General features: G+C 39.1%; 1 protein-coding gene across 2 annotated transcripts; it reads right to left on the bottom strand.

Moving 5' to 3' along the window:
• Positions 1 to 1,175: 1,175 nt before the first annotated feature.
• LOC139118522 (arylsulfatase I-like) lies at positions 1,176 to 24,840 on the bottom strand. 2 transcript variants are annotated; one of them, XM_070681857.1, is made up of 15 exons: positions 24,679 to 24,840; positions 22,385 to 22,496; positions 22,014 to 22,065; positions 21,633 to 21,736; positions 19,345 to 19,451; positions 18,490 to 18,557; positions 11,375 to 11,476; positions 10,696 to 10,759; positions 10,136 to 10,233; positions 9,602 to 9,744; positions 6,608 to 6,666; positions 4,790 to 4,907; positions 3,809 to 3,852; positions 3,408 to 3,500; positions 1,176 to 2,287 (listed from the first exon to the last, which is right to left on the bottom strand). In XM_070681857.1, the coding sequence occupies exons 1-15, from the start codon at positions 24,785 to 24,787 to the stop codon at positions 2,115 to 2,117; spliced, it is 1,446 nt and encodes a 481-aa protein (XP_070537958.1). In that variant the 5' UTR covers positions 24,788 to 24,840; the 3' UTR covers positions 1,176 to 2,114. The 2 variants fall into 2 exon arrangements, with proteins under 2 accessions (XP_070537958.1, XP_070537959.1); XM_070681858.1 differs by lacking the exon at positions 3,408 to 3,500 and having other exon boundaries at positions 1,983 to 2,287; positions 24,679 to 24,820.
• Positions 24,841 to 25,938: the final 1,098 nt, after the last annotated feature.

Genomic DNA, 25,938 nt, shown 5'->3' with positions numbered 1-25,938 from the left:
TCATAGACAGAATCTTGAAAAGTATTTTTTCTTGTCTGGTTAATGAAAAACAATAACCTTAAACTAAAATATGCATGGGCTACCAGCTATTGTCCTTGGGCTACCAACTTCAGAAAATGGTAGCCAAAATGGACTACCAGGGAAAAAAGTTAATTTCGAGCCCTGAAATACATGCCAAACTCGTGTGATTGTGGTCCATATCGTCAGAAATAGGGTCTATAGACTGTTGTAGTTTTGCACAGCACAGTAATGCAAGGTCATAGTCCTGCCAGAGACTGCCAAGGCATGTTCTTAAAACAGATCTGAAAGCGAAACTACAATCAAAGTTAGCTTTAAATGTAGTTTCTCTCTTGTTTTTTTATGGCTCGGATTTTGTTTGTTTTTTGTTTTGCAACTTGCCGTCTTAAAGGGAGGCGGTTGTCGGAACTGCTCTCAAATTTTACTAGGGACCCCTACGACCGACGTAAACACTGCATTCATGATACGCTTGCGAATGATGAAAGTTAAAATATGTTTTTCATAATGAACATCTTATAATTTAAATGTCGCGGCTATGTTGACATGATGCATCTATATATAGTGCGTGAAATACATTGATTGTAAACAAGAAAGTCGCACCTGCGTGGCTCCGACGAAGGCTTCCGTTTTAAACAATCTTTTATCTCTTATCAGGGTTCAGTTTTAAATTTTTCCGTCATACCTTCATGAATAGACGAAGCACACCGTTCAACGCTCAAGATACTCCTTACCGTAGTCTCTTGTCTTAAAAAGCTGGGTGTCGTCGGGGTTGAGATTCCCTTTCGAAAGTTGGGCCGGATCAAACTGCACCAAACTCTGTCTTTACAAAACGGGACGGAAACAGCAATAAATGGACACAAAAGACCCGTGGGACCTACAGGCTACAAAACCATATTAAGATTACTAACGTGGCCCTGAATGACACACCCTAACGCCATACTGTTACACAGCCATCGGGAGAATGATGAATAAAAATAAACCTTCAATTGGTTATAATACGAGTCATTTTGTCCTGTGCAAACATTTATAGCGAATCGAGCTAAGATGGGTGGACGACTCTATGTTGCGCTATGTATGTGCAAAAGTCACGTGGTCCATCGAACGGTGTCATTTGTCCTTTTCCCCGGATAATAATAATATTACAATAATTGTCAAATCATAGTTATACATCTTTATCTGAAACCAACAAGTATTCACATTTAATATTACACATACTACTCTGTGATTAAATTACCGAAAATTTTGAAGAAGAGTTTAACCGTGTGCCTGAAAAATACATATTTGTCAACACATAAACTGTATTGCTGGATGATTGTCTTGTAGAGCTCGTAACTGTGAACAGTTTCGATTAAAACAGATGCATACATCTGATGCCATAGGCTCCATGATAGAGATAGGTTTGTAAAATAGTGAGCAGATTAATCTTTTGGAAGGAACCATTCGATCCATGGAAGGGGGTGATGAATACCTCAAAATGATACTATATCGTTGGATACTGCGATTTCCTTAAAAAGATAACAAGTTAAAAACACTGTATCTTATATTACCCTTGTATAATCTTCCAGTGACCAAGTTTAAGAAACATACGTGTCACTGTAACCACTAGAATAAAAACGCAAGGATATATCATAATTCCTTTGTCCAGGTAAGTCAGCTATTTCGGCATCAGTCAGGGATGTTTTCTTTCTTTCTCGTTCATTCCATGCTTAATTAATGCATTTATACTAAAAGAAAGATAAAATTCAGTACAAGATTGCTGGTTAGCCAATACAATATGAAATTTGAATCACAGAAAAAACCCAGCAACATTTTAACTAACCCTAGATAATAGCTAGGCAAGTTGTGGACAAAATGATTCTGGATCATTGTGTGCAACTTTGCACCCAAACTCATCACATACTATATTCGTTACAACATTCATAAAATCGCAAATTCAAAGAAAAAATCGTGCATCAACCGTTGCTTATGGACCGAGTTCTGACAGCAACATTTTACCCGTCATGCTGGTACTTTCAAATCATTAAACTTCTCGGAGCATAATTCTTTTGTGTTAAACATCTCACGTTTGTCGTTAAGGGGGCAATATTGTTCGTTCGTCAACACCATCCTGGTGAGTACGCATTTTTAAAATATTTTGGTGAAGATTCTTTCATCGGCGAAAGATCAATGGCGGGAATAGCCTCCTTTTCTAGTTCTCTCAGTCGGGCCATCATTTCATCCACTTTTTCAGGCATTTCTGCACTTAGATCAATGCGTTCGGTCGGGTCGTCTGCAAAAGACAAAATTAAGTATGACGACTTTTCACTATGTTTATCATTCCTATTCAAAACTCTGTAGATTCTGCGGTATCATGCTCTACTTAATTGGCATGTTGTCCTTAAGTATATATTGGAACTAGTATTCAGATCTCAGCATCATATACTCCACACTTTAAAGGGAGAGGTCGTCCCGTCTGCGGCTGCGCGACTTTCTCGTTGAGAGACATTGCCTCTTCACTTCCAAGAAATTGACTACGAATGTCGTGAAAATCTAAAGCAAGTTTCCTGTTATAATAAAAGCACGTTCATCTCTTCATTATACCTTATCACTAACAAAGGTAGAGCCGATGCGTTGTGTGAAGTTGCCTTCATTTTTATAGTGTGTTTCACAACTTAATAATTTTAACCTGCGCTGCATCGGGTATATACGAGATCTGGGTGGCACGAGCTGCTAGGACGGGCAAGGTGAAATGCAAGCTAAACGCTATAATATGTAAGTTCTTGATGTAAATTTCTCAATGAGTACCCTACTCCTTTAATTATCTCCATTTGGTTCATCGTTATACATCTAACTCCGTTTTTCCTGCCATCTAAACGCTTTTTGTCTGCTTGTTGAGGGGCCTGTTGTTATTATATCGCTATTCAACGTACTGAAGCAGGCGTGAGTTCTCCTTGAATCAGAGAGATGCGCAGTCATACTTCGCAAACTGATAAAATATACAATACAAGATATGGCATGTCACAAGAGTAAAAAAAGTTTTGTGATGTTTTCTTTTCTACACCTTGAATACCTTCGAAATTTCAAAATGAAACGGTAAAAGTTACGCATTTGGGGCAACATGAATGTCTGACTCAACAAAATGCCGTACAGCATACTTTGATTTGTTGTCAGGTGGAGCTGCCGTTGGCACATTTACACTGTGCAAATATCGCCTTTCTTTTCGATTCTGCCCTTGAAAGAAATAAATGGCATAATCTTGTACTTGTGTTTAAAGGGATTTTCTTCTAAAAATCCACCTGATTGCAAATGATAAGATCCAAAGGGATGTCTTTGGCCATTTATGAAAAGGACACTTTCCGAAAAATAAACAACGGTGAAGAATTGCAAAGATGTGTGATTGGAGTACCCACCGCGTATGTTGAATAGCATTGTATAGTGTCCCGCAATAAATTTTTTTGTGTAATCACGGGCACATCCATTCTCAGGAGGAGGTATCCAGTCATCTTGAATCAGAAAAAATGTAATATCTGAGAGATATTGCCCATTTCATATGAGTCTTTTCTTGATTAAGTTCAAAGGGATACTCAGAATATGATTATTATCACTGACACTGACTTTCAGAATATTCTGCCGGAAATTTACCTGTTTTTGCAATGTTCTGTTTCATCCGTTGTAAATCCAATACTATTGTGAAAAACAGACATGGTCCGATGACACCAGGGTCTTCCATGTACACGAGTTGGCATGAATTGTACTGACACAATCATTTTGAAATATTCGTACTTTATTAAATGGTGTATGTTATGCTTACTTGGACTTCCAGCTTTTCCATGTATAAGTTTGTAATCGCCTACCCTGCAAAGTAACACAGACAATTCAGTAATCAGCAGGTATACTTACACTGGAGAATAATTTTCTCACGTCCTTTGTACGCTGGCATTTTCAGGACACCTTTGTGGGATGGGTTTATTCATGGTATCAATTGAAATACTGCATGCAAGAAACTACTGTTAACATTTCAGAGTTACTGTATAAAAGATCAAAATTAAAATGAGAAATCGTGTCATCAATAATATTGATATACAGGGTGACACGCAAGGGCAGTGAACTTTCTTTTATACAAAGAAATGGGGAGGACTACTACTTTTAGTGCAAAAAAAACTCTTGAAGTGTCGCTTTTTCCAAACCCATGTCCGGTCCCTATGTGCGCCATTTTGTTTGAATTGTTCTATTTAGTGTAAGTCTTTTAACAACACGATGATGGCGAGACAGTGTTCATAACCTTCTCAGAATGTTTCCAACACTCTCCAGTACAGTTTAAAGTGGCAGGTTATATAAGATTTTCCTATATGAAAATTTACCGACTGGAAAACAATTTCAATTACTTACACCATGTAAATACTCAATGAGAAGACGAATGAAATAAATGCAAGAACCAGGGATTTAGGAATGCCCCCTTAACTTTCGTCAAGATTAAATTGGATTGAAATTAATTTCGGTGGGTTGTTCGACAGTTAATAAAAAGACAATTACCCACCGGATTGGCTCCTACAGTAATATATCGGGTTAATATTACATATTGGGATAGTATTGCATATTGGACTGACATTACAAACAATGATACAACCCTGGTCCTTGCTCAAACTGGTCAGAGGGAAACATCTGGCTTTTGTTGCCCTAGCATGGCAGGGCTACACTGTTACTGTTGTACAGAAGTTTGTTTATCGCGAAAAGGTTTGTCATGTAGGCATCGGTAAGCATCGGTAGGCAAAGCTTACTGCAAACCCCTTACCTAATGGCTCGCTGGGGAATCGTTTCCACGTGGTCGAAATTGTAAACAAATTCAATACGAGGTGAAGGGTCACCTTTAGATATAGTATTCCAAACGTCAAGACCGTCCATATCTGGATCTTGAGAACAAAGGAAATATAAGAGTAGATAAGATTACGATTGTATAATGTTTCTTCACTCTCGTCCAATAACAAAAGTGGAAAAATCGACAAACGAACAACAGTTACGAAAACACCCGCTCGTTTATTTTTGGTTTCGCTCATTTAGCTTGTTTGTTGCTCACTTCTGTTAGGATGGAATGTTCTTTCTCCTGTATACACATCATAAATCATTACATAAAGGGCCTGGACTTTAAGGTAGAACCCGCCTAAGGGAGAGACATTTTGACTCTCACATTCTTACAATTTTTTTGCTTTTCACTTGTGGGGGCTCATTTTAAAGCTCTTGGCAAAAGGAAAAGGTTCACCATTTTAGTTTTTCGAAAATCCAAAATTTTAATATCCTCTACCGAGTTAACACAGGGATTGCGGCCATTTTGAATTTCAAATATCGTTCAATGTTAGGTAATTTGTATCTCTAGCACCAAACTTTGCACTGTGACCCCTGATTTTTATTCTTGATTTTTGATAAGAGTATCGTTGAAAATTTCTTGGGGGAATATTTGAGCAAAAGTTGAAGTCTTTCACTTTCGAGGCGTGTACAACCTTAAAATGATGTTTGAGGATATTTTGAATCGAAATTTACAGGAACATCAGTTAAACTACTACAAACTGGAAAAATGGACTAATGCTTATTTGGTAGCTTATTGTGTGTATGACTTATTGAACACGTTGTTTCAAGGGTATGCTGCCAATCTCCATCCATCGCTCTGGGGTTTATGATAAAACGATGCACGTCTTCGGTTGAACTTTTGTCATTTACTCTACTACATTCGGCCAGGCACGTCTCTTTTACTTTTTTTTTTCAGGAAGTCCACCCGAATGATTTGAGATTGCCTCTGTTGTACAATTATGTAAGGTTTTCACGAATTAACGTCTGAAAGTGTGCATACCATCACGGTAAAAAGCAGTGACGTTGATTGACATGCTGTCAGTCAATGAGAAGTCTTGTCCACATTTATGATGCATTATTATCAATAAATTCACTCACCAGCGTAAACTCTTTTCGTAGTTGCTAGGTCTCACGATAACTTTTAAATAATAAATTTGATATACTACCTGTTAAAAAGGACAGTAGCTGTAATTTCTGATAAGTTTTTCCAACATAGGCCTTCAAACATTACTAACTGGAGCAATCAAAGTCCCTATAGGGTCGACGGTACAATGTGCAATTTTAATGTTGTCAATAATAATTCAGTTTCATGTATAAAGTCGGAAATTACAAACAGTGCATTTTCCCGTGACTTCGGGCGTAGAACAAAAAACTGTCTCGCACTAACAGCACAAAAATGCTGAAAATGCATAGAAAAGTTAGAGCACGGAGGTAACCAATGTCAATGACACTTTTGAAGTCCTCAACAATGAGGATACTGCCCCACTTTTGATGTGTTGCAGCCTGGTGCATACGACGACCAGCAAAAGATATTATAAAAATGCGCATCGTACAGAAACGATCCATCTCTGACCAACAGTGGCCAGTTGTCAATATTATCGGTTTTTCCAGCAAGTTCCCGTAGACAATCGCCTCCGTAGAGATAGGTGCCAGATTCCTATTAAGTGTTTAATGTGCATTAACCAAGAAAGTACATACGTTGTCACGGAGAGTATTACTTATATAACACATACCTATACTGTCCCATTACTGTAACATGATTGCTTACCTGCTTCACCGCCAACCAAGTTGACTAGTGTAGGATACCAGTCTACGATGTGAATTAACCTAGAATAAAAATGAAGTCAATGTTCTCATGATATTAAACTTTACATTGTATTGTCTACAGACCACAAACGTGTTGATAAAACCCACGCTTGTAGAAGAACTACACTGTTTGATGAGTAATTATAGTTGGCACAGTACGATGCTCCATTTTCACAATCGTTATGTCATAGTTTTAAATTGTTGAAAGTTGTTCACCCTACACACTGCATACTTAACCACCAAACCCGATCATTACATTCTTTCTACATTTTGAAATCGCTTTGACTATAGAAATTATCAAGATCACTTTGCGAAAACGTCTCGCTTGAGAGACTGAAATAAACTCTAAAAATACACTCGTTCATATAGTGTATTTCACACAATAAAATTTAGTAGAACAAGAAAGAACCAAGTGTGTGTGTTAGGTGTGCTTAGTAAGTGAAATTACGATTAAAACGAAAACATATAGAACATTAGTTTTAAAAATAAATAAAGTAGTTCGCGCCTCGAAAATAAAAGACTAAAACCTTTGCTCAAATATTCCTCTGGTCATTCTCTTTCAAAATCACGAATAAAAATCGGGGGAAGGATGGGAGAGGGGAGGGTCGCTGTTAGAAAGTTGGTGCAAGAGAAACAAATTACCCAATATTTAGCAACATTGAAATTCAAAATGGTCGCAATACCTGTGTTATCTCTATAGGGGAAATATAATTGCCAGTTATCAAAAAACTAAGTGACGACTTCACTTTACTCTGAGAGCTTCACAATAAGCCACCAGGAGTGTTACAACAAAACACAATTGTAAAAGTTTTACAGTACAAATACCTGTCCCTGAGGCGTATTCTACCTTAACAATTGCTAACTGTGTTCGCCTTTAGCAGAGGTGAAAATGAATGTGATTTGTGCAGCTGCTTGTGTCGTTTAGGCCTGCTTTAGTCAGCTAAGCTAGAACATTTCAACCGTAATGGTCATACTACGTGGAGTTCTCGGTCCGAAGAGTAAAGCCGTGTTGTGCCTTCGACTTTCTCTGCGTATACCACATTGGACACTCCAAGCACCCGAGGGCTATAATATACGCATCCGGGATACGCTTTAAGGGAGCGTTCAGTTATTACGGCCGGGGTTGGCCGGCAAAATTCAGGGAGGGTCACCTTAAGTTCGAAAACTGCAAGGGGGGGGGGCATGTTTTGTCCAAACAGCACAGAGGGGGATCACTTGATTTTCATAAGTATCCATCCCGTCAAAAAGCAGTTTCAGTGCTCAAAAATATTTTGGGTAATAAAAATGATTTGCTGCGTGATTTCATTCTCTGAAGTCATTTCACTGTTATCTGACTAACAGTATATGTTTTATCTGTCACATGAACATCTTGTCTTTGAAACTCTATACAGGCTTGTCTTCTTGTAAATTGAGTACGCTGAGGACAATGAACAATTCCTATCAGCCTTTGGCAGAGGTAAGGCAATGACTAGGTGCAAGCTATGTGTTAAACTTAACCCTGGCTTACATTGAAAGGCACCGTGCACAAAACGTATCTGCATAAATAAACACAAAGGCTAGAATATAAATGAAAAGTGTGAATGACTTTGTTTTTATGTCAATTAGCAATTAGGAAGAAATACATAAATATACCTTTATTTATTATCACTCTTAAAATAAATATAAAATATGTGTGTATATACTATATATGTCATTGATCAAGCAAGCACATTTACCGTAGATAACTTTGCATTACCTTACCCTATGATCGATGGGTAGCTAGGCCTATAAATTGACTATTTGACCCCTCCATGACCTTATATGTTGGCATTTTTATGATGTGAGGGAATTTCAAATGCGTCTATGTGAAAATGGAAGTGAGGCTCGATGGAAGTGTGGTAGAATGTTACAGCGTTTGCAATAAACCTGGTAGTCGTGTATCAACAGAAATACCATGATGTGTGGTTCAAGAAGAGGTCACGGAAATGGCCATATAAGTTGGTTCAGTGCCTGTTGAGAAGTACATGATATATACATTATATGTACAAGACAAATACTAGACTTGCTTCAAATCTGTGGGCATACAAATATCAAAACAGAAAACCCTAGACTGTCACGTTAGAAGCAGGCTGTCGCATAGATCGTGGGGTAAACGCGATTGGCAAAACCGGCCAGTAACTGCTGCCGAGGAAATCCAAGGGAATGGGGGCCACTCTCACAAATACTTAATTCATCGCAATCTGTCAACCAAAGGGAACAAAGGAGACAAAATTAAAGCAGTTACCTGTAATGTTCTCAGGCAAGAAAAGGACAACATGTAAACTCAGAAAGAGATCATAAATTATTTGGAAACTGTTCAGAATACAGATAGTGGCAGTGACAGTGACATATCAGACTCAGAGGTGTTTGCCGAGGAAGAGGACGACGATGTTGTACATCGATGAAATTGGCAGCAGCATAAGTGATTAAGAACTTTTTGAACTTCCCGAGACAAAGTAGACAATGTATACAAGTTCTTAGAGAAGAGAAGGATATTGGAAAAAATTATTTTAGAGTGATGGTACATTGTATCTATGCACAAGTGTTATAATTAAAAATTGCCGTGGATCAATACTTACTCAAGCAAAAGGGGGGAGAGGGCATGAAAATTTGTCATCTTAAAAGGGGTTCATCAATTGGGGGGGGGGGCAACGGGAGAGAGTTAATTTATTTTGACTGATGCAGAGGAAGAATTTCCGGACATAATAATTGGACGCTCCCTGAAGGCATCGTATCGGGTTTTTTTTGAAAACGTTGGAAATGGTCAAAATTCTCTTTTGTTGCGGCCTTTAGTGAATTTAAATTGCAGGCAATATTAATTAGGCTGTGTACAAGAAAAGACAAGGTGTTCATATGAACTGTTAAACAATGGGGACAATGAGTGTGTTAAATCACTGCATCTGTAAATTACTGTAACATACACTGTTTATAAACCTACTGGTCATTTTCGTAACCTGTTTTCTCCAACATTTTACCATGAACAAGGGTAACAACCCTAGTACCGCCTTCCCATAGTGTACATTTAGAACCACGTAGAGGCCAGTTACTGCCACCGTTGTCCTCCCTCGCCGGTCCACCATTCTAAAATACAAAATACATGCTAAGATACAAAACCAGTAGTGTTCACTGATAGAGGGCTACCTAAACTATGGAGCTAAACATTTGTGCCAATATTTGAATATCCCGTATACTGTAATTCTCTCTTTTGCTTTCTTGCTCCCTGTCCCTGTCTGTCGGTAAAACCTGTGTATTTCAACAGTGTTCCTGTCCCTTCGAACTCAACGACATCGGCTGGATGGCAGCCCGGGTGGCAGTGTCTTTGTGTCGGTCTCTGTAATGAGAGTTTCGTCAAGGTTCATTTGTCTTTCTACCTGTATTACATGCGACTCCCTGTTATTGCCCCTCTTCTGTTTGTCAAACTGCCTGTCTGTCAAACGTTAGTCTCTTGCTTTGAAATGACATTGGCACTTACGTCTGACATAAATATGAGTAACGTGTCCTCCCAGAATCCGTATTCCTTGAAAGCTTCAACCACCGCAGCGACTGCGTCGTCCATGGCTGTAACCATGGCTGAAACGATATTAATAATACGACAGCAAATAACTTTTAAGTAACGCAAATCAAAGTGTAATTGCTCTAAACGGTCTCAAAAAGTTATCGGGACTACATCTGCACGTTAGATAGATGCTTTATAATATTACCATTTTGCTTCCATGTGATGAGCAGTCACAACAATTTATAATTAGATGAATGGACACATATGTGGACGAAAAAACAAGCACACGGATAAACAGACAGACAAACAAACAGACAGACAGACAGACATATACAGACAGACCGAAAGATAAGCAGACAAACAAGCAAACAAAAAGGCAGTTAGATAGATGGATGAAGAGGCAGAGAGTCATGGATAGATAGACAAATCTAAATAGATTGGCAGACGGAGATCGATAGACCAAGAGACATGTAGAAGCAGAAGAAGGCATCGAAGCTGTCGAAGGCGTCATTATGAGTGTATCTTCCTAAGCCTACCTAGCTTAATTCTTCGTCCTGTGTGGTTGATGTGCGAATACATGTCAAGATACTTCTGCGGTGTCTAGTTACAGGAGTAAAAAATGTCAAAAAAGAATGCTCTTCCATTGTGCCGGTATTGATGATAAAAAACGTTAAAGCCTTGAGAATTGCAGTCTCAATCCACGTCAAATAATCCCCTCGTCTGAACCCGAACTCGGTGGAAACACAATGCATTTTGATTTGGGCGGGTATTTTGCTGCTGCTGATTTTCCCCAGACCTGGCTGTACGCATAAAGTTCTCCATTACATTCTTAAGCATTCCGGGCAAAATACTTTACAAATGCCAGTCAAACCATAGAGATAGCATAGTGTATGCTACCTCCATGTCTATGTGTTACCTCTTTTGTCGGACTGATTTCAAGAACACGAAAAAAATATTACTTTCGATGGATAATTAGGAAGTCTCGATGCTTTTAAGTACTCTTACGTCCTTTTCTCCCTTTATCGTACACGTACTTGCTTTATAGCAGTTTTTATCTAGTTTTACGTGATTGTCTTGTCATTAGTGCAGGGTTGTATTATGTGTGAAAATAATCGTCCATTTTAAGGACTAGTCACTTTCAATTTTGACGGGAAACGTTCACCAGTCCAAGTAACTTTCTAGGAATGACACCTTTTGCTGAATTTGACACCCTACCTGAATTGGTCCATGTACACTTTGCAATGCAAAATACATAAACATGGGAGTCTTCTTGTCATGATTCTTCACATACTCGATGACCTTGTTGCTAAATAAATACTGTGGTTAGAAATACACAGAATTACAGTTGTGCATAAGAGATAATATCACAGCAATGAGACAAAATGTTATGAATGACCTGATTGCCAGTTCTTGCGACCACTCCCGCTCGCTGCAATGGCGATGATGTGAGATAAAAGAGCGTTAAACAAAGTTTCTTTACATGGTTTACATCTATGAGAGAGAGAGAGAGAGAGAGAGAGAGAGAGAGAGAGAGAGAGAGAGAGAGAGAGAGAGAGAGAGAGGAACAGACTAAGAAAACAGGAACCACAACCGGTATATTTGAAGGTTAGTTCGGGTATCTTTTTGATTGATTAATTCCGTCCAATGGTCAATCGATCACACGGTCGATCAATCAATCAATAACAAAATTTAATCAATAAAGAATGCAAAAAAGAGCGAAATGACAAAGTGATAGGGCACAAAGATAAAGACAGCCATGAAATTTTGCAGTATTTTTAAAGCAGCTAATTTAGGGCTTTTTATGGAACTCTTCATAAACGGCCGATATGACAGTGACAGTGTTTTATTAACCTTTATTTATTGACCAACCTTTGTATTTCCCAATCATCTAAATGCATGGACTCGCCGAGTTAAATAGAATGTACCACGGCTAGCTAAAAATAAATGAATTAGAAGCCGACGAAAATGGTCGTCTGCTAGTTAGCTGACTGTATCATCCAGTGGCAATTTTTCATGAAAATGTATGTAAGATCGCAAACTTGACCACATTTATCGAAATTACAGTATGTAGTATCAAGTTATAGGCATGAAAATCATTTTAAAAATGGTGACCTCATATTCACTGCTCTTTCCCGCCAGCTGATAGCGAAGATGAAACGTTAATTGATCGACCAAACAGCTGTGCTATAGATAAAATACTACATTACAAAAATAGAAAGAAGAAATCATCGTCGATGATGTATTCTCTGCTGTGTCAACTGCTTTCAGGAGCTGATGATCCCTGTTTGGATTGAAGCATTTGTCTTCCTTGACTGGTGCAATTACAAATTGATTTGCATGTTCTCATTATAGTAAATTGTCCTTATGCCAAGATTGATTGAATTGATCTGTACAGCCATAAAAAGGCAATAAAAAAGGCAATAAATTAATGACAGAATGGCCGCTAAACAGTCATATTGGATCATATTGTGACATGAGTTGACGCACATAGATACACTTCAGTATATTGATATTGTGTATCGCTTTAATGAAACGTGTTCATGCATTATTAAGTAATGGTTCCTAAGATGGGGAAAACAACAAAATTGTTGATCAGCTGCTATAATATTGGATTCTGTGGTGACACAATTCGACGTGAAGATGAAGATCTTAGTGCAATTGCCATGTACCAAATCGAATGTAGTTGGTTCCGACTCTTCGGAGCATAAGCGCTAGACATAAAAACAAATGTTTGCCAGCGCGGCTTATTGCATCACTTTGCGACACAAATTGTGTGCCATTGTATAACCACAGGGCCTGGCAAGAATTATTAGTGTAGAAGTTATGAATATGATCAATAAATGTCTTTTATTAAACTATTTTTCATTATACAAGCCTTACCTGTGTCTAGTGTGTGCCTATTACTTTACGCTAGCTATCCCTGTATAGTATTTCAAAGAAAACAGTCTATATCTGTTAATTGCCCTCCCTAATCCCCTTCATTAATTTGTTCTGCCGATCACTGACGCGGGGGCTTAACGCCCTGACCAAATACCTCGTTAGCAGCTCATAAGGTAGTAGACGGACGAGTTAAAAAACCCAAACAATTGGGCCTAGTAACGGTGCAGAAGCTGCAACTGTTGATAATTTTTTCGATATTTCTATGCAATATATCAAATACAGTTTCTTGCTGTCTCCCTACAGTATGCTGAAACACACAATATTCAGTTTGTCGACAAAGCCTATATATGAATATGTATTGGATGATAATTGAATTAGAGTCCAGTCTGAAAGTCATTAGTCAATGATCCAATGTCAATGCAAAGTACACATACACAGGCTGTGCTGGCAAGCTGAATACTACACAGCTCAATATGTTGTAGGGAGTAGAAAAAGAACACATTGGTATAACTTGAAAAAAAATATTGTCAAAATAATCAAACTTAATACAGCTACTGCTGTGTTACTGCAGTGTCACTGTCACTGCATATCGGCAGAGATAGAGATAGCTGCAATAATTGTAGCCCTTGGTTGGTGGGGATTGGGCTTCTGTCGTGCGGCTCGCGCCTTGCCCCAACCAGGGCTACAATTTCTCCCAATACCTGCTCGTGTAAAAGCTGCAGTGCGGATCTACACTGCATGGTCCAGGCACACACGGGGCCGCATTATCAGAGAATCTCCCTTACCGTGTGCAAATTTCACCATAATCCTGCTCCCAGATAATGTTAGAGCCCTTGTAACTCCTATCGATGGTCAACTTTACTCCTTGCGGCTGAAAAATGACAGTTAATGACTCAGGCGCGAAGTCAATTCGAACCTGACCGCCGTCGTTGAACTCTGTACCCAGCCGACTTGTACCATTACATTTTAGGGGTGGCCGACAGGTGTGAGGGAGCTGAATGAGCATGCTTACGGGTAGCCTACGAGCCCTACACTGCCTCCGGAGCCAAAGCCGGACACTCTTGCCATACTCGTAGGACTAGCTTATGGGAGTGAAAGGATGGGTAATTTTCATGACAATATGTAACTCTTAGTGAATAAAGAGAGATACTTTTGCCGAAGTTCAACTACGCATTTTAATTAGTTCAATAAATCCTCTGCTGTATCTTCCCAACTTTCTCAAATATTAAAGTTACGTACTAGTTCAATAAATCCTACACGGGAACGGGTCATTTAAAGCAGTGAGAGCTTAGTGGCCATGCACATTGTTCAGAGCGTGCCTAAAGTTAAACTCCATAACTAGTTCAACTTTCACAACTAAGTTCAACCATCCACCTTCATGGTACAACTACATGAACAAGATGCCGCTGTTGTTCAATGTGGAAAGAGTGGTTCCAAGCAAAATCTGTTCGACTGAAAAGGTCACAATGTGTGAAGTGGGGTGCCAAAAACGGCATTCTTGTCCATGACGGCGTGACTTTGCACAATTTTTTTAATCGGATATTTACCATCTAGTATCAAAGTTTGACAAATCGACGATTTCGGGATTACTGTGAAATCGCCGATCGACACTGGACGAGAATGACTTGCCTTGTGCCTCAGCACGCTGCGTCTGTGAAATCGCCTATACTTCCCGAATATTTATCGGCGATTTCCGGACTCTAGATGATACTACAATGACTAGCCTTGTGCCACGGCACGCCGGGTCTGTGAAATTGCCGATATTTATTTATAGTTTAAGTATAGTTATACTTTGCCAAATACTTTGCTATTTGTATACTATACGTAGGTATTTTACTGTTTTTGTACGGTCGTAACATTTTTTATCTTAATAAACTCATTACACAAACGCGGATTACATTCCAGGTTAATTTTCTCACAGGACATTTATGTAGTCTCGCTTCGAACCATAGTGAACTTTACAGTGTGCATGATGAACTCAGTATGGAAATAGCCTAATATAGGAACGACTTCCTCCAATCTGATTAAAATCAGATGTAGAGTACAGCGACGTCTTCTTATGCGTACGCGGTATTCTCTCGCTGTCGCGTAGTGAGAGGCGACAGCGAGAGAGTACCGCGTACGCATAAGAAGACGTCGCCGTACTCTACCTTTGATTTTAATCAGATGGAATTCCTCCATCCGTTTGTTCATGACTACTTCAATAATGCAGTGTTTATCAGTTTAAAATTTCGGCATTTTCTTGTCTGTCAACATACATCTTTATGACGTCGTAGGCCGGGTTGTATGAGGATTTCTTTACATCATTTTCACGTCTGTGCTTTTCATGGATACATCTTTCTCTTTGTAACAAATTCCTTGTAATCAGCATGTTTTACATACCTGCTTTGATATTGAGCTCAACAGTTTTTGAATAAATCTAATAAGATTTGAAGCACCGCAACGAAGACTTGTCCCTTTATTAGTAGTAGTAGTAGTAGTAGTAGTAGTAGTAGTAGTAGTAGTAGTCGTCACAGTAGTAGTAGTATCTAAGCTTCCCATTTTTACACAAAGTTGAGAATGTTCCAGACTAATTACAGTCATGTCATGATGAGTGTGGGGTAAAATGACATACATAACATGATCAAAAACAGAAGTGGACCAAAAATGGACTCCTGAGATACACCACACCAATCGACAAAACATGAGCGTGTACACCTAAAACTAACATTGACTTCTTCCTGTAAGGTATGATCGAAACCACTTCAGTGACAAGTCAGAAAACCTGTACACAGAAAGTTCGCCTCAGCAAAATGTTATGATCAACGATGAAAAAATCTTCACGTAAATCTTCATCCATATTCTGTAAAAGTATAGACCCTGGTCAGTTAACTTGACTAAAGCAATGTGACAAGAGTGATGTTAACGTTGTCTGATGATTGTGAGTTGTGACAAAAAGATTAAATGCATAAAACTGTAAAAACTAATATAAACATGTTTTTCTAGTATTTTAGGTAGAAGAACTGGTAGGAGGGAGATAGGCCTATAGTTGTTGACATCACTCTTAGAGCCTCCCTTATGAATCGGAACTATTTCAGCACATTTGAAACAGTCGGAAATTGTACCACTATAAGCTTCAAGATTAAAAAGAGTCGCGAATATATATGTCAGACATTTCACCACTTTACAGCTCTGGCCAAGCGCTAGTCTGGTTCGAACTTCGCTACTAGATGATACTAGAGTTTGTTAATTAGGCGGGTAAATATCCGATGTATATCGAAGATTTTATAGCCTTAGAGATCTATATCGTATAGTATAGTAGCCGTAAATATCGATTGGATATCTTATAATTATATTGCGGTGTCCTCTTGTTGTCAGAGCATCTGTATAAAATGACAAAGACCAGACGACAGACTTTGCATGGCGTGAATATCTCTTTCACTTCTTCAGAAATAAAGATGGCAAGTTCTTCAATGGTCACTGGTCTCTCTTTGCTTTCAGCGATAGTTGTATTCTTGCAGTAATTGAAAAGGAGCAAACGGTCCTATGACCTTTTACAATCCTTCGAAAAGATAACGTTAAAATAACAACTACTGCCACTAGCGCGCTACTGCTAGTGCCACCGTTTTCATTAGTCCCTCACACCTGTCGGCCACCCCTAAAATGTAATGGTACAAGTCGGCTGGGTACAGAGTTCAACGACGGCGGTCAGGTTCGAATTGACTTCGCGCCTGAGTCATTAAACTGTCATTTTTCAGCCGCAAGGAGTAAAGTTGACCATCGATAGGAGTTACAAGGGCTCTAACATTATCTGGGAGCAGGATTATGGTGAAATTTGCACACGGTAAGGGGAGATTCTCTGATAATGCGGCCCCGTGTGTGCCTGGACCATGCAGTGTAGATCCGCACTGCAGCTTTTACACGAGCAGGTATTGGGAGAAATTGTAGCCCTGGTTGGGGCAAGGCGCGAGCCGCACGACAGAAGCCCAATCCCCACCAACCAAGGGCTACAATTATTGCATATCGGCTAAGATAGAGATAGCTCTGACTTTCATGCAGTTGAAGAAGAGTTTGGTTCAAATGACGCTCACGACAGTGAAATAAACTTGTACATAATTTCAGACTTGAGCGCATCACATTATATTGAAGATGAGTAAACTTGACAGTCATCAGGGATTTTTGAATTCTGGTATATGAGAATAATCAAATATTAAAGAAAAACGATGGAGTCACCATGCTTGATTTTCTAAATTTTCACATTTTCATCGAAAAATAACAAACAAGTGAAATTTTGAATAGTAAAGACTCTAACGAAAAAATGTGTGATTGAATAGAATTATTTATTTTCTACCAAATTTGCCATTATTACATCAAAATTTTATAGATTAAAACGCTTAGTTTATTGAATATTTTAACTTTCCAGTTTTGTCAACTTTGAGTAGCATCTAAGTCATATATGTCTTGTACTTTTGAAAAAAATCTCCGGTAGGTCATTGTGCTCAGTTTTCCACTATGACAATTTGGCAAAATGTAGCCAGGAATTTATAATTTGCATACTCTTTCATGATCGTCATTTGTGTGCTCTTCGGCAGGTGCCATTGACCTGGCCAGAGTTGGATTAACTCAAGTCGGCTTAGACTGATAAATCCAAATAATCCACTGATGGGTTTAATAATGAATCAATTTAAGAACTTGCCTTATAGGAATATGGCCATATGAACTGCTAATGACAGGTATTGTCGAACCCTGCGAGTAGAACTTTCCAATACATGTTTATTTTTCTTTGCTTGCATCCCTAATAAGTATGCGGCTGTATGATAATTATGGGAGAGGGACTTGAAAAAGCTTGATCATATAGATGGGGGTAGCTTGAAATTTTTGAGGGTACTGAGGGGGGTCTGAAAAAAATTTCAAAATCGCGGTTCCTCCAGGCTCCCTACTTTTTTTGTAAACGCAGCCTTCATCGTATCATAAAATACATGTAAATTGACGTGCATATAAAGCCATAGTACAGATACTCTGTTCTTGTACCAAGATTGAATGAGATAGGTTCAGGCATGTCTGAGTGATGAGTTTGAACGGACAGATTGAAGGGCGCGCGAAACCAACTCCTTGGAGTCCGTGTAGGGCGCTGATAAAGTGAAAAAGTAAACGAAAACGGACTGAAGGAATCAATTAAAATTTAAACCGCTTTAAGGGTTAAACTTTGAGAGCAATATTGATATTATAAGTAAATTCTGTATATGAAATATACTGAACGAATACTAATAGCAACAACAAAAAGTACGGCAACCAGTCAGACATTACCAAAGATTTTGCAGAAATGTCTCCAGAAAATTGTAAGCCATTTCAAGCAGTGTTTTAAATAACATAAAAAAGCGACTACGTGTTCCGTAGGAATAATTCTTTACTTTGACCACTTGACCACTTACTGAACTATAAAACACATAAGCTTATCTAAGGTTATTTACCGTTGAATAAACACCATCTTGACTCCAATCAGGCGTGAAGTCTTCTCTTAAGTCTAAATATCCGTTGCCTTAAAATTTAAACAATAACGAATGATTAATTCATTAAGGTTTGTGCTTATCAACGATGAAATAGTGGTATATAAACCCTAAATATGATGACAATGACAACAGGGTCTGTGGTGATGATTGTCAATGTCATGGCGATGACAGCAAGGTCTGTGGTGACGCTTATCACTGCCATGACGTTGACAGCAAGGTCTGTGGTGATGCTTATCACTGCCATGACGATGACAGCAAGGTCTGTGGTGATGCTTATCACTGCCATGACGATGACAGCAAGGTTCGTTGTTATCCTTGTCTCTGCCATGACGATGACAACAAGGTCTGTTGTGATGCTTATCACTGTCATGACGATGACAGCAAGGTCTGTGGTGATGCTTATCACTGTCATGACGATGACAGCAAGGTCTGTTGTGATGCTTATCACTGTCATGACGATGACAGCAAGGTCTGTGGTGATGCTTATCACCGTCATGACGATGACAGAAAGGTCTGTGCACAGGGTGCTGCAGACATTTTTCGTCGAGAAGTTATTAATATGATCAATAAATGTAATGTATTAAACTGTTATCATTAGATAAACCTTACGGATAATGCCTGCAGTACTCTGTTGTCTGTGGTAATGCTCATCACTTCCATGACGATGTCGATGCTGACTATAAACTGTTTTATAATCATTTGTCCTTGGTGGCGATGACTACAATATAATTGTGACTGTACTTTGCATTAACAGTTGTGGTTTTCATAATACCACTGCATCGATTAGTGTTTGACAGTCTCCGAAACTAAGCTTACCATGTGTGTGCCTGAAATAATCTTCGCCTGCGATGTAGAAACCATAGAAATGATCAAAACCCCGTCTGTTCGGCGTGTACTCTTTTTTGCAGTGACCAAGATGCCATCTGGAGAACGATGAACGATGAACCATCAGACTGGGGGAGGGTCAAGGGTGGACTATCAGACTGGGGGAGGGTCAAGGATGGACTATCAGACTGGGGAGGGTCAAGGGTGGACTATCAGAAAAGGGGAGGGTCAAGGGTGGATTATCAGACTGGGGGAGGGTCAAGGGTGAACTATCAGACTGGGGGAGGGTCAAGAGCTAACCATCAGACTTGGGGAGGGCCAAGGGTGGACTCTCAGATTGGGGGAGGATCAAGGGTGGACTACCAGACTGAGGGAGGGTCAAGGGTAGAATATCAGACTGGGCGAGGGTCAAGGTAGCCCTGCGTACGATGCTGTGTGTTCCGCTACAGCTAATAGCCCGCTCACCACAGCGGGGCTATTAGCTGTAGCGGAACACACAGCATCGTACGCAGGGCTAGGGTCAAGGGTGAACCATCAGACTTGGGGAGGGCCAAGGGTGGACTATCAGACTGGGGGAGGGTCATGGGTTAACCATCAGACTGGGGAGGGTTAAGGGTGGACTACCAGACTGAGGGAGGGTCAAGGGTAGAATATCAGACTGGGGGAGGGTCAAGGGTGGACTATCAGACTTGGGGAGGCCCAAGGGTGGACTATCAGACTGGGGGAGGGTCAAGAGTGAACAATCAGACTGGGGGAGGGCTAAGGGTTGACTATCAGACTGGGGGAGGGTCAAGGGTTAACCATCAGACTGGGGGAGGGTCAAGGGTGGACTATCAGACTGGGGGAGGGTCAAGGGTAGAATATCAGACTGGGGGAGGGTCAAGGGTGAACCATCAGACTTGGGGAGGGCCAAGGGTGAACTATCAGACTGGGGGAGGGTCAAGGGTGAACCATCAGACTGGGGGAGGGCTAAGGGTTGACTATCAGACTGGGGAGGGTCAAGGGTTGACTATCAGACTGGGGGAGGGTCAAGGGTGAACCATCAGACTGGGGGAGGGTCAAGGGTGGACTATCAGACTGGGGGAGGGTCAAGGGTGAACTATCATACTGGGTGAGGGTCAAGGGTGGACTATCAGACCGGGGGAGGGTCAAGGGTGAACTATCAGATTGTGGGAGGACGGGGTCGTCACTTGTAAGGTTCACAGAGTTTGTGAAATGTGTGAGTAGTTAGTATGGGTCTTATTAATAGGGCATCTTGTGAAGCAGATTTGCGTTTTGTGTAAGTGGAGAGCAATATTTTGTCCACCATAGTGCTGCTGAGTATTAGAAAGTGCATATTTTTCCGAGTATTTTTGTTTATCAAACGTGATTGAAATGGTCGCCATAATGATAAATTCAAACTATCAAAAAGTCTGTGATAACGTTTCTTGAAATACAAAATACAGGAGTTGAGTTGTATGGAAAGTCTAGTATCAAACATGTCACAGTGATCGCCAGTGAACTTTACAAATTATTGCCCTCCAAGACACATGTCATAGTGATCGCCAGTGAACTTTACAAGTTATTGCCCTCCAAGACACATGTCTTAGTGATCGCCAGTGAACTTTACAAATTATTGCCCTCCAAGACACATGTCATAGTGATCGCCAGTGAACTTTACAAATTATTGCCCTCCAAGACACATGTCATAGTGATCGCCAGTGAACTTTACAAATTATTGCCCTCCAAGACACATGTCATAGTGATCGCCAGTGAACTTTACAAATTATTGCCCTCGAAGACACATGTCATATTGATCGCCAGTGAACTTTACAAATTATTGCCCTCCAAGACACATTGAAGAACAAAGTTAATGCATATTTAAATTATGATAATTAATTCTTACAACACATTTGTAGATAATCAGTTCATCCATTTATATTCATCTCATGACAAATGTCAATGCGGCAGCTGGAAAGCGATTCATCGATTGTTCGATGAAACAAACGAAAATATGTTAAACTCATTATACCGTGCCAAGTTTGACCTTTATTGATTAAGACACATATTTGTAATTGCCCTGGACATTTAACGTCTCGTAACAAAACTGCAGCCAGGCCAAAGTCAAGGGTCGTACCAATAAAAAAATTGCATTGTTGCCAATGAAGCAGTTTGAATAAAAATATTTACAATAAACACAACATCATAGATGACGTTGCCTCCTACTTGGTCAACTATTTGATGGAAATAGGTGTAGTTTTATTTTAGCGTTAATTCTGGAAAGAAACAGGACAACTTACTTTCCGACGATGTACGTTGCGTAGCCTTGTTCTTTCAGTTTCTCTGACAACAAGGTTAAGTGTAAAGGCAAACCTGTTGGCGTTTTCTTCAACGAAATTTTATGCTGAGGACGAAATGATCGGAATGACTAGTTACGTATCGTGGAAACCTAGATATCAAGAACAACGATCCTGACACTCATGAAGAAATAGTTTTTAAATTTTTTTGTTAAATTTGCATCGTAACGTATTCTTGTACTAAGGCAACCTTTCAAGAGGTAATAAATAAATACATACATACCTACCTACCTACCTACCTACCTACCTACCTACCTACCTACCTACATACATACATACATACATACATACATACATATAAAACACATATATGAACAACTGTACCTGAAAGCCGATACGGTGGGCATAGTAACCTGTCATTAGCGACGCCCTAGAACTGAACAGACAGTGAGAAGGTAGGCTTAGTGACGAATACGGCAGGAATGAGTGACAGAATGAGAGAAAGGAAACTTGCAGATGATGATCCTCTCAAAAAGCAAAAAAAAAACAAACAAAGAAAATCCTCAAAGCCCGACAGAAAAATACAATGGTCATCATCACTACTAGTATGATCACGACCACAACAATGTCTAAGAGAGAAAAATGTGACCAATTTCGAATGGGCATTGATTCTAAATTCAGTTCTGAAGTGAACGCCAAAATGCGTATATTTCAATTTCATCCCAGGAAGTAATTGCGACGAATACAATACGTACGGAGCACACGATGGAAGCGCGTAGGATTGTGTGAAGGTGACCCCTCTACTTGCAAGGTCATCAATCGTTGGTGATTTGACGACTCCATTGTTGTAACCAATATCATTCCATCCTGAAAGCATATTCCCAAAATATGACGTCATGACAAAAACGAAATAATCTGACAATCTACAATATTCAAAAATCCAAATTTACGGTCTTGGGGTCGGAGGAAGGTAAGGGAGGTCACTCAAAAAATTGAAAACTTCAAGGGGGGGGGTTTCACTCGAAATGTGCAGAGGAAAAAGGGAGTTACTTAATTTTTTCGTGATAGATAAATTTAAACACTTCTCAAATTGTACTATTGAACACATCAATTTCTCAAAATTTTCGATGCGAGAGGGGTACATCCCCTCTCGTGCTCTCCGCCTTTGGGTGTTCTAACGGTTTAAAAAAAAAATTCAGATTGCACCAGACTGCACCATTGTTCACATCAATTCTAAAATTTTTCACAGGATCTAGCACAAAACTTAACTGTTGTTAATTCATCATATATATTTTAATTGACTTCATTGGAAGCTGGCTGCTGGAGAAATGACACAAGAAGGTCACCAATTTTCCATTCCTGAATATTCTTAGGTCTCCAATCATGAATCTATGACAACCTGAGAACTGTTTTTTACAAAATGTATTGTCATTTTATGGTTGTTTATTCTGTATTTTGTTGTCACTTTGAATTTCATTTTGTTGGTTTCACTTTTTTCAACCTTAATGAGATAACCGTTGATAATCTTGCAAGGTACGTCAGAATTGAAAGGTCTTTACTATTGCTGTGTTTTTGTAAATTTTACAAATACATGTATTGGTATTTAACTCCTCTAAGGGGGGGGAGTCAAATTTCTTAGTTAGAGAGGGGTTACTCAAATTTATCATGGTTGGCAAGGGGGTGGGCTACTCGAAATTTGGGAGTTTCCGATGAAATTCCTCCGACCCCCAGGCCGTAAATAATGACGATTCCCTTAGTCAGGTACAGCTGACCACACCCCATTCCCCACAAACAGTTCAATCTCCATACTACCCTCTCCCCACCACTAACAGTCCCTCATTGTCCAACAGATGTTCATACTCCCACATGTACATTTCATTTATGCAATAATTTATCCATCATCCAGTGTGCGTCCGTTCAGTGCGTAAATGCAAATGATATACGCCCGTGTTCAATGTAAAGCTGAGTGGCTGTTATAATACTTATCATTCCAACCTCTTGCTTCACCCTAAGTTAGGCGACTGATCTTCCCTGAAGTTCTATCAACCACGGCATCTTACTCCTTGTACATAGTTTCCGGTATCCATTGCAAGAAATGCTCTCCCGCTCGCTAAAAACTGAAATTTCCTCCCCACCCACTGTTGAACTTGACTGTTTCCCCCATTCGCTTGTTAGCTTTTAAATTTGCCTCCTCGCTGAAAAATTGCGCGCGAATACTCCTTTGCATGAACAGCTTCGTTGGCTGCACATAGCATGCAAATAATACAATATGCTAAGATGACAAGAATATGTCATGATTGGTTATGACATTTTTCCTCAGTTATATATATCATCTGTTCTATCCTTTGTTGAAAAGCAGCAACTTTTTACTCCAAGAGTGAGAGACCATCGACCGGTCGAAATGTTCAAATAAAACAAAGGTCTTTAATAGTAGTTAAAATTCACGTCCCCAAGATAGGAAGATTAAAACAACCTTATGACATGTAGCTTTATTGCTAATCTAATCTACAAACATATGAGAAATTGTACAGAGGGCATTCATTGAATTGTTCAGCCTGCTTGGTGGCTGTTTCAAGATTAATTTGTGAACTGTCATTTTCAAAGATGGGAATTTATAAGCCTGGTTTGTAGGTATCCCAGCGGAGAAGTAAGTAATTGTATTTTGCGAATTTACACGAAACCAATCGTACTGTTCGTATCTTCCACTAACAAGAGCAGTTACCTGAACAGCCTGAATGCATAAGGTCTTCATTGTGAGTTTCTACATTTGAAATGTGCTACAAGTTTTTTTAATTAGTACTTTTACAAGAATGTCAATTTGAAAACCTGCATAAAATTAAGATTTGAGATTTTTTTCTACACTCAGGGAATGTAAAAAAAATATTATAGTCATTTTCTCATTACCAATCATTTTACCGACAATTGTATTCATAACGAGACTTTGCTGAATGGAGTGTAAAGATAGACGCTCTTGTGGTTTTGAAATAGATCAAGTGTACGTTAATCATGCATGTCTTGGTTTGTTGTAGAAAAATACGACTAAACTTACCAAGATCGTCTGCAAGGATGAATAGTATATGAGGACGTTTAGGATTGTCGCAACTGTGATATTGGAGACACAGAAGAGCTGCATAGGCCTTCAAGAGATGGCGGTACATTATGGAATTAACTAACCTACAGATGTACACTGTTTAGACTCTACTTATCGACTGATGTCCTCTGCCGTGTCACAGTTGGTGACGGCTTTGGAACATGTGATACCAGCAGGTCTATTAGTCATTCCGGATGACATATAACTAACACGATTGGAACTAATTTGGCCATGGGGTAATTGGATCTTCATATTATTAAAATTTCTCAAAAATGTTTGGTGCCATACAGCTGAATGTTACAATATTACAAATTACTGATAAAAACAAGTGTTTAATTTACAAAGAAAAGCAGATGATCTCACATTTGCAGATTAAACAGACATTACTTCACCATCCAATTATCCCAAATTACTCAAGTAAGTTAATGCATGGGTGTTTGTACCCATCAAGCCCAAAAGTGAGAAAATGATCAATTATCTTTAAAAACCATCGGATTTTATTGATATTTGGCCTAATTATTGGAATTATTAAATTCTTTAAAAAAATGTCTGCCTAAATCTTGACGAGTTGAGTCACGTGACCAAATCTGATATTTTCCCGCCAAAATTTACGTCTTTATTAATTTTAATATTCCAACCGTAAGCCGTTAAATTTTCTTGATTTTCTTTGCACTTTTGGAAACAACATCTATCATATTCTTTCAAAAATACATGGCACTCATGAAACTCTATCTATACTTCTTTCTGATATTCAAAAATTCGTGTTTAAACGTCAAAAATATTGTATTTGTTGTTTTTTGTGAAGAAATGTTATTCAAAATTCAATAATTTTGCATCTGCCACTAGTTCTAACACAAGTTCCCATCCCATTTTACATTAATTTGTCATAATATTTTAAATATTTTGATGTTTAGCGGTTGGAATATTCAGTTATTTGCAATATACAATTTTGGCGGGAAAATAACAGATTATGGTCACGTGACCTGACTTAGGTAATATATTATGGTAAATTTCAACTTAATCAAATGCGAAACATATTTTGGCAATTTTCACAATTTTCTGACCAGGTCTGATTAAAAAGTATGTTCAAACTGATTTTACATGTATGTAAGCCTATGCCCATGCATTAACATACCTGAGTAGTTCTAATTGTGTTAACAACTATTGTCAAGAGAAATAAACACACCGTTTAAACCCGAACATTTCGAAAGTCTCAGA

Source organism: Ptychodera flava, chromosome 19 (assembly GCF_041260155.1).
Source record: "Ptychodera flava strain L36383 chromosome 19, AS_Pfla_20210202, whole genome shotgun sequence".
NCBI classification, from domain to species: Eukaryota; Metazoa; Hemichordata; class Enteropneusta; family Ptychoderidae; genus Ptychodera; species Ptychodera flava.
Note: the sequence above shows the minus strand (reverse complement) of the source record. Positions and strands in the feature narration are given on the sequence as shown.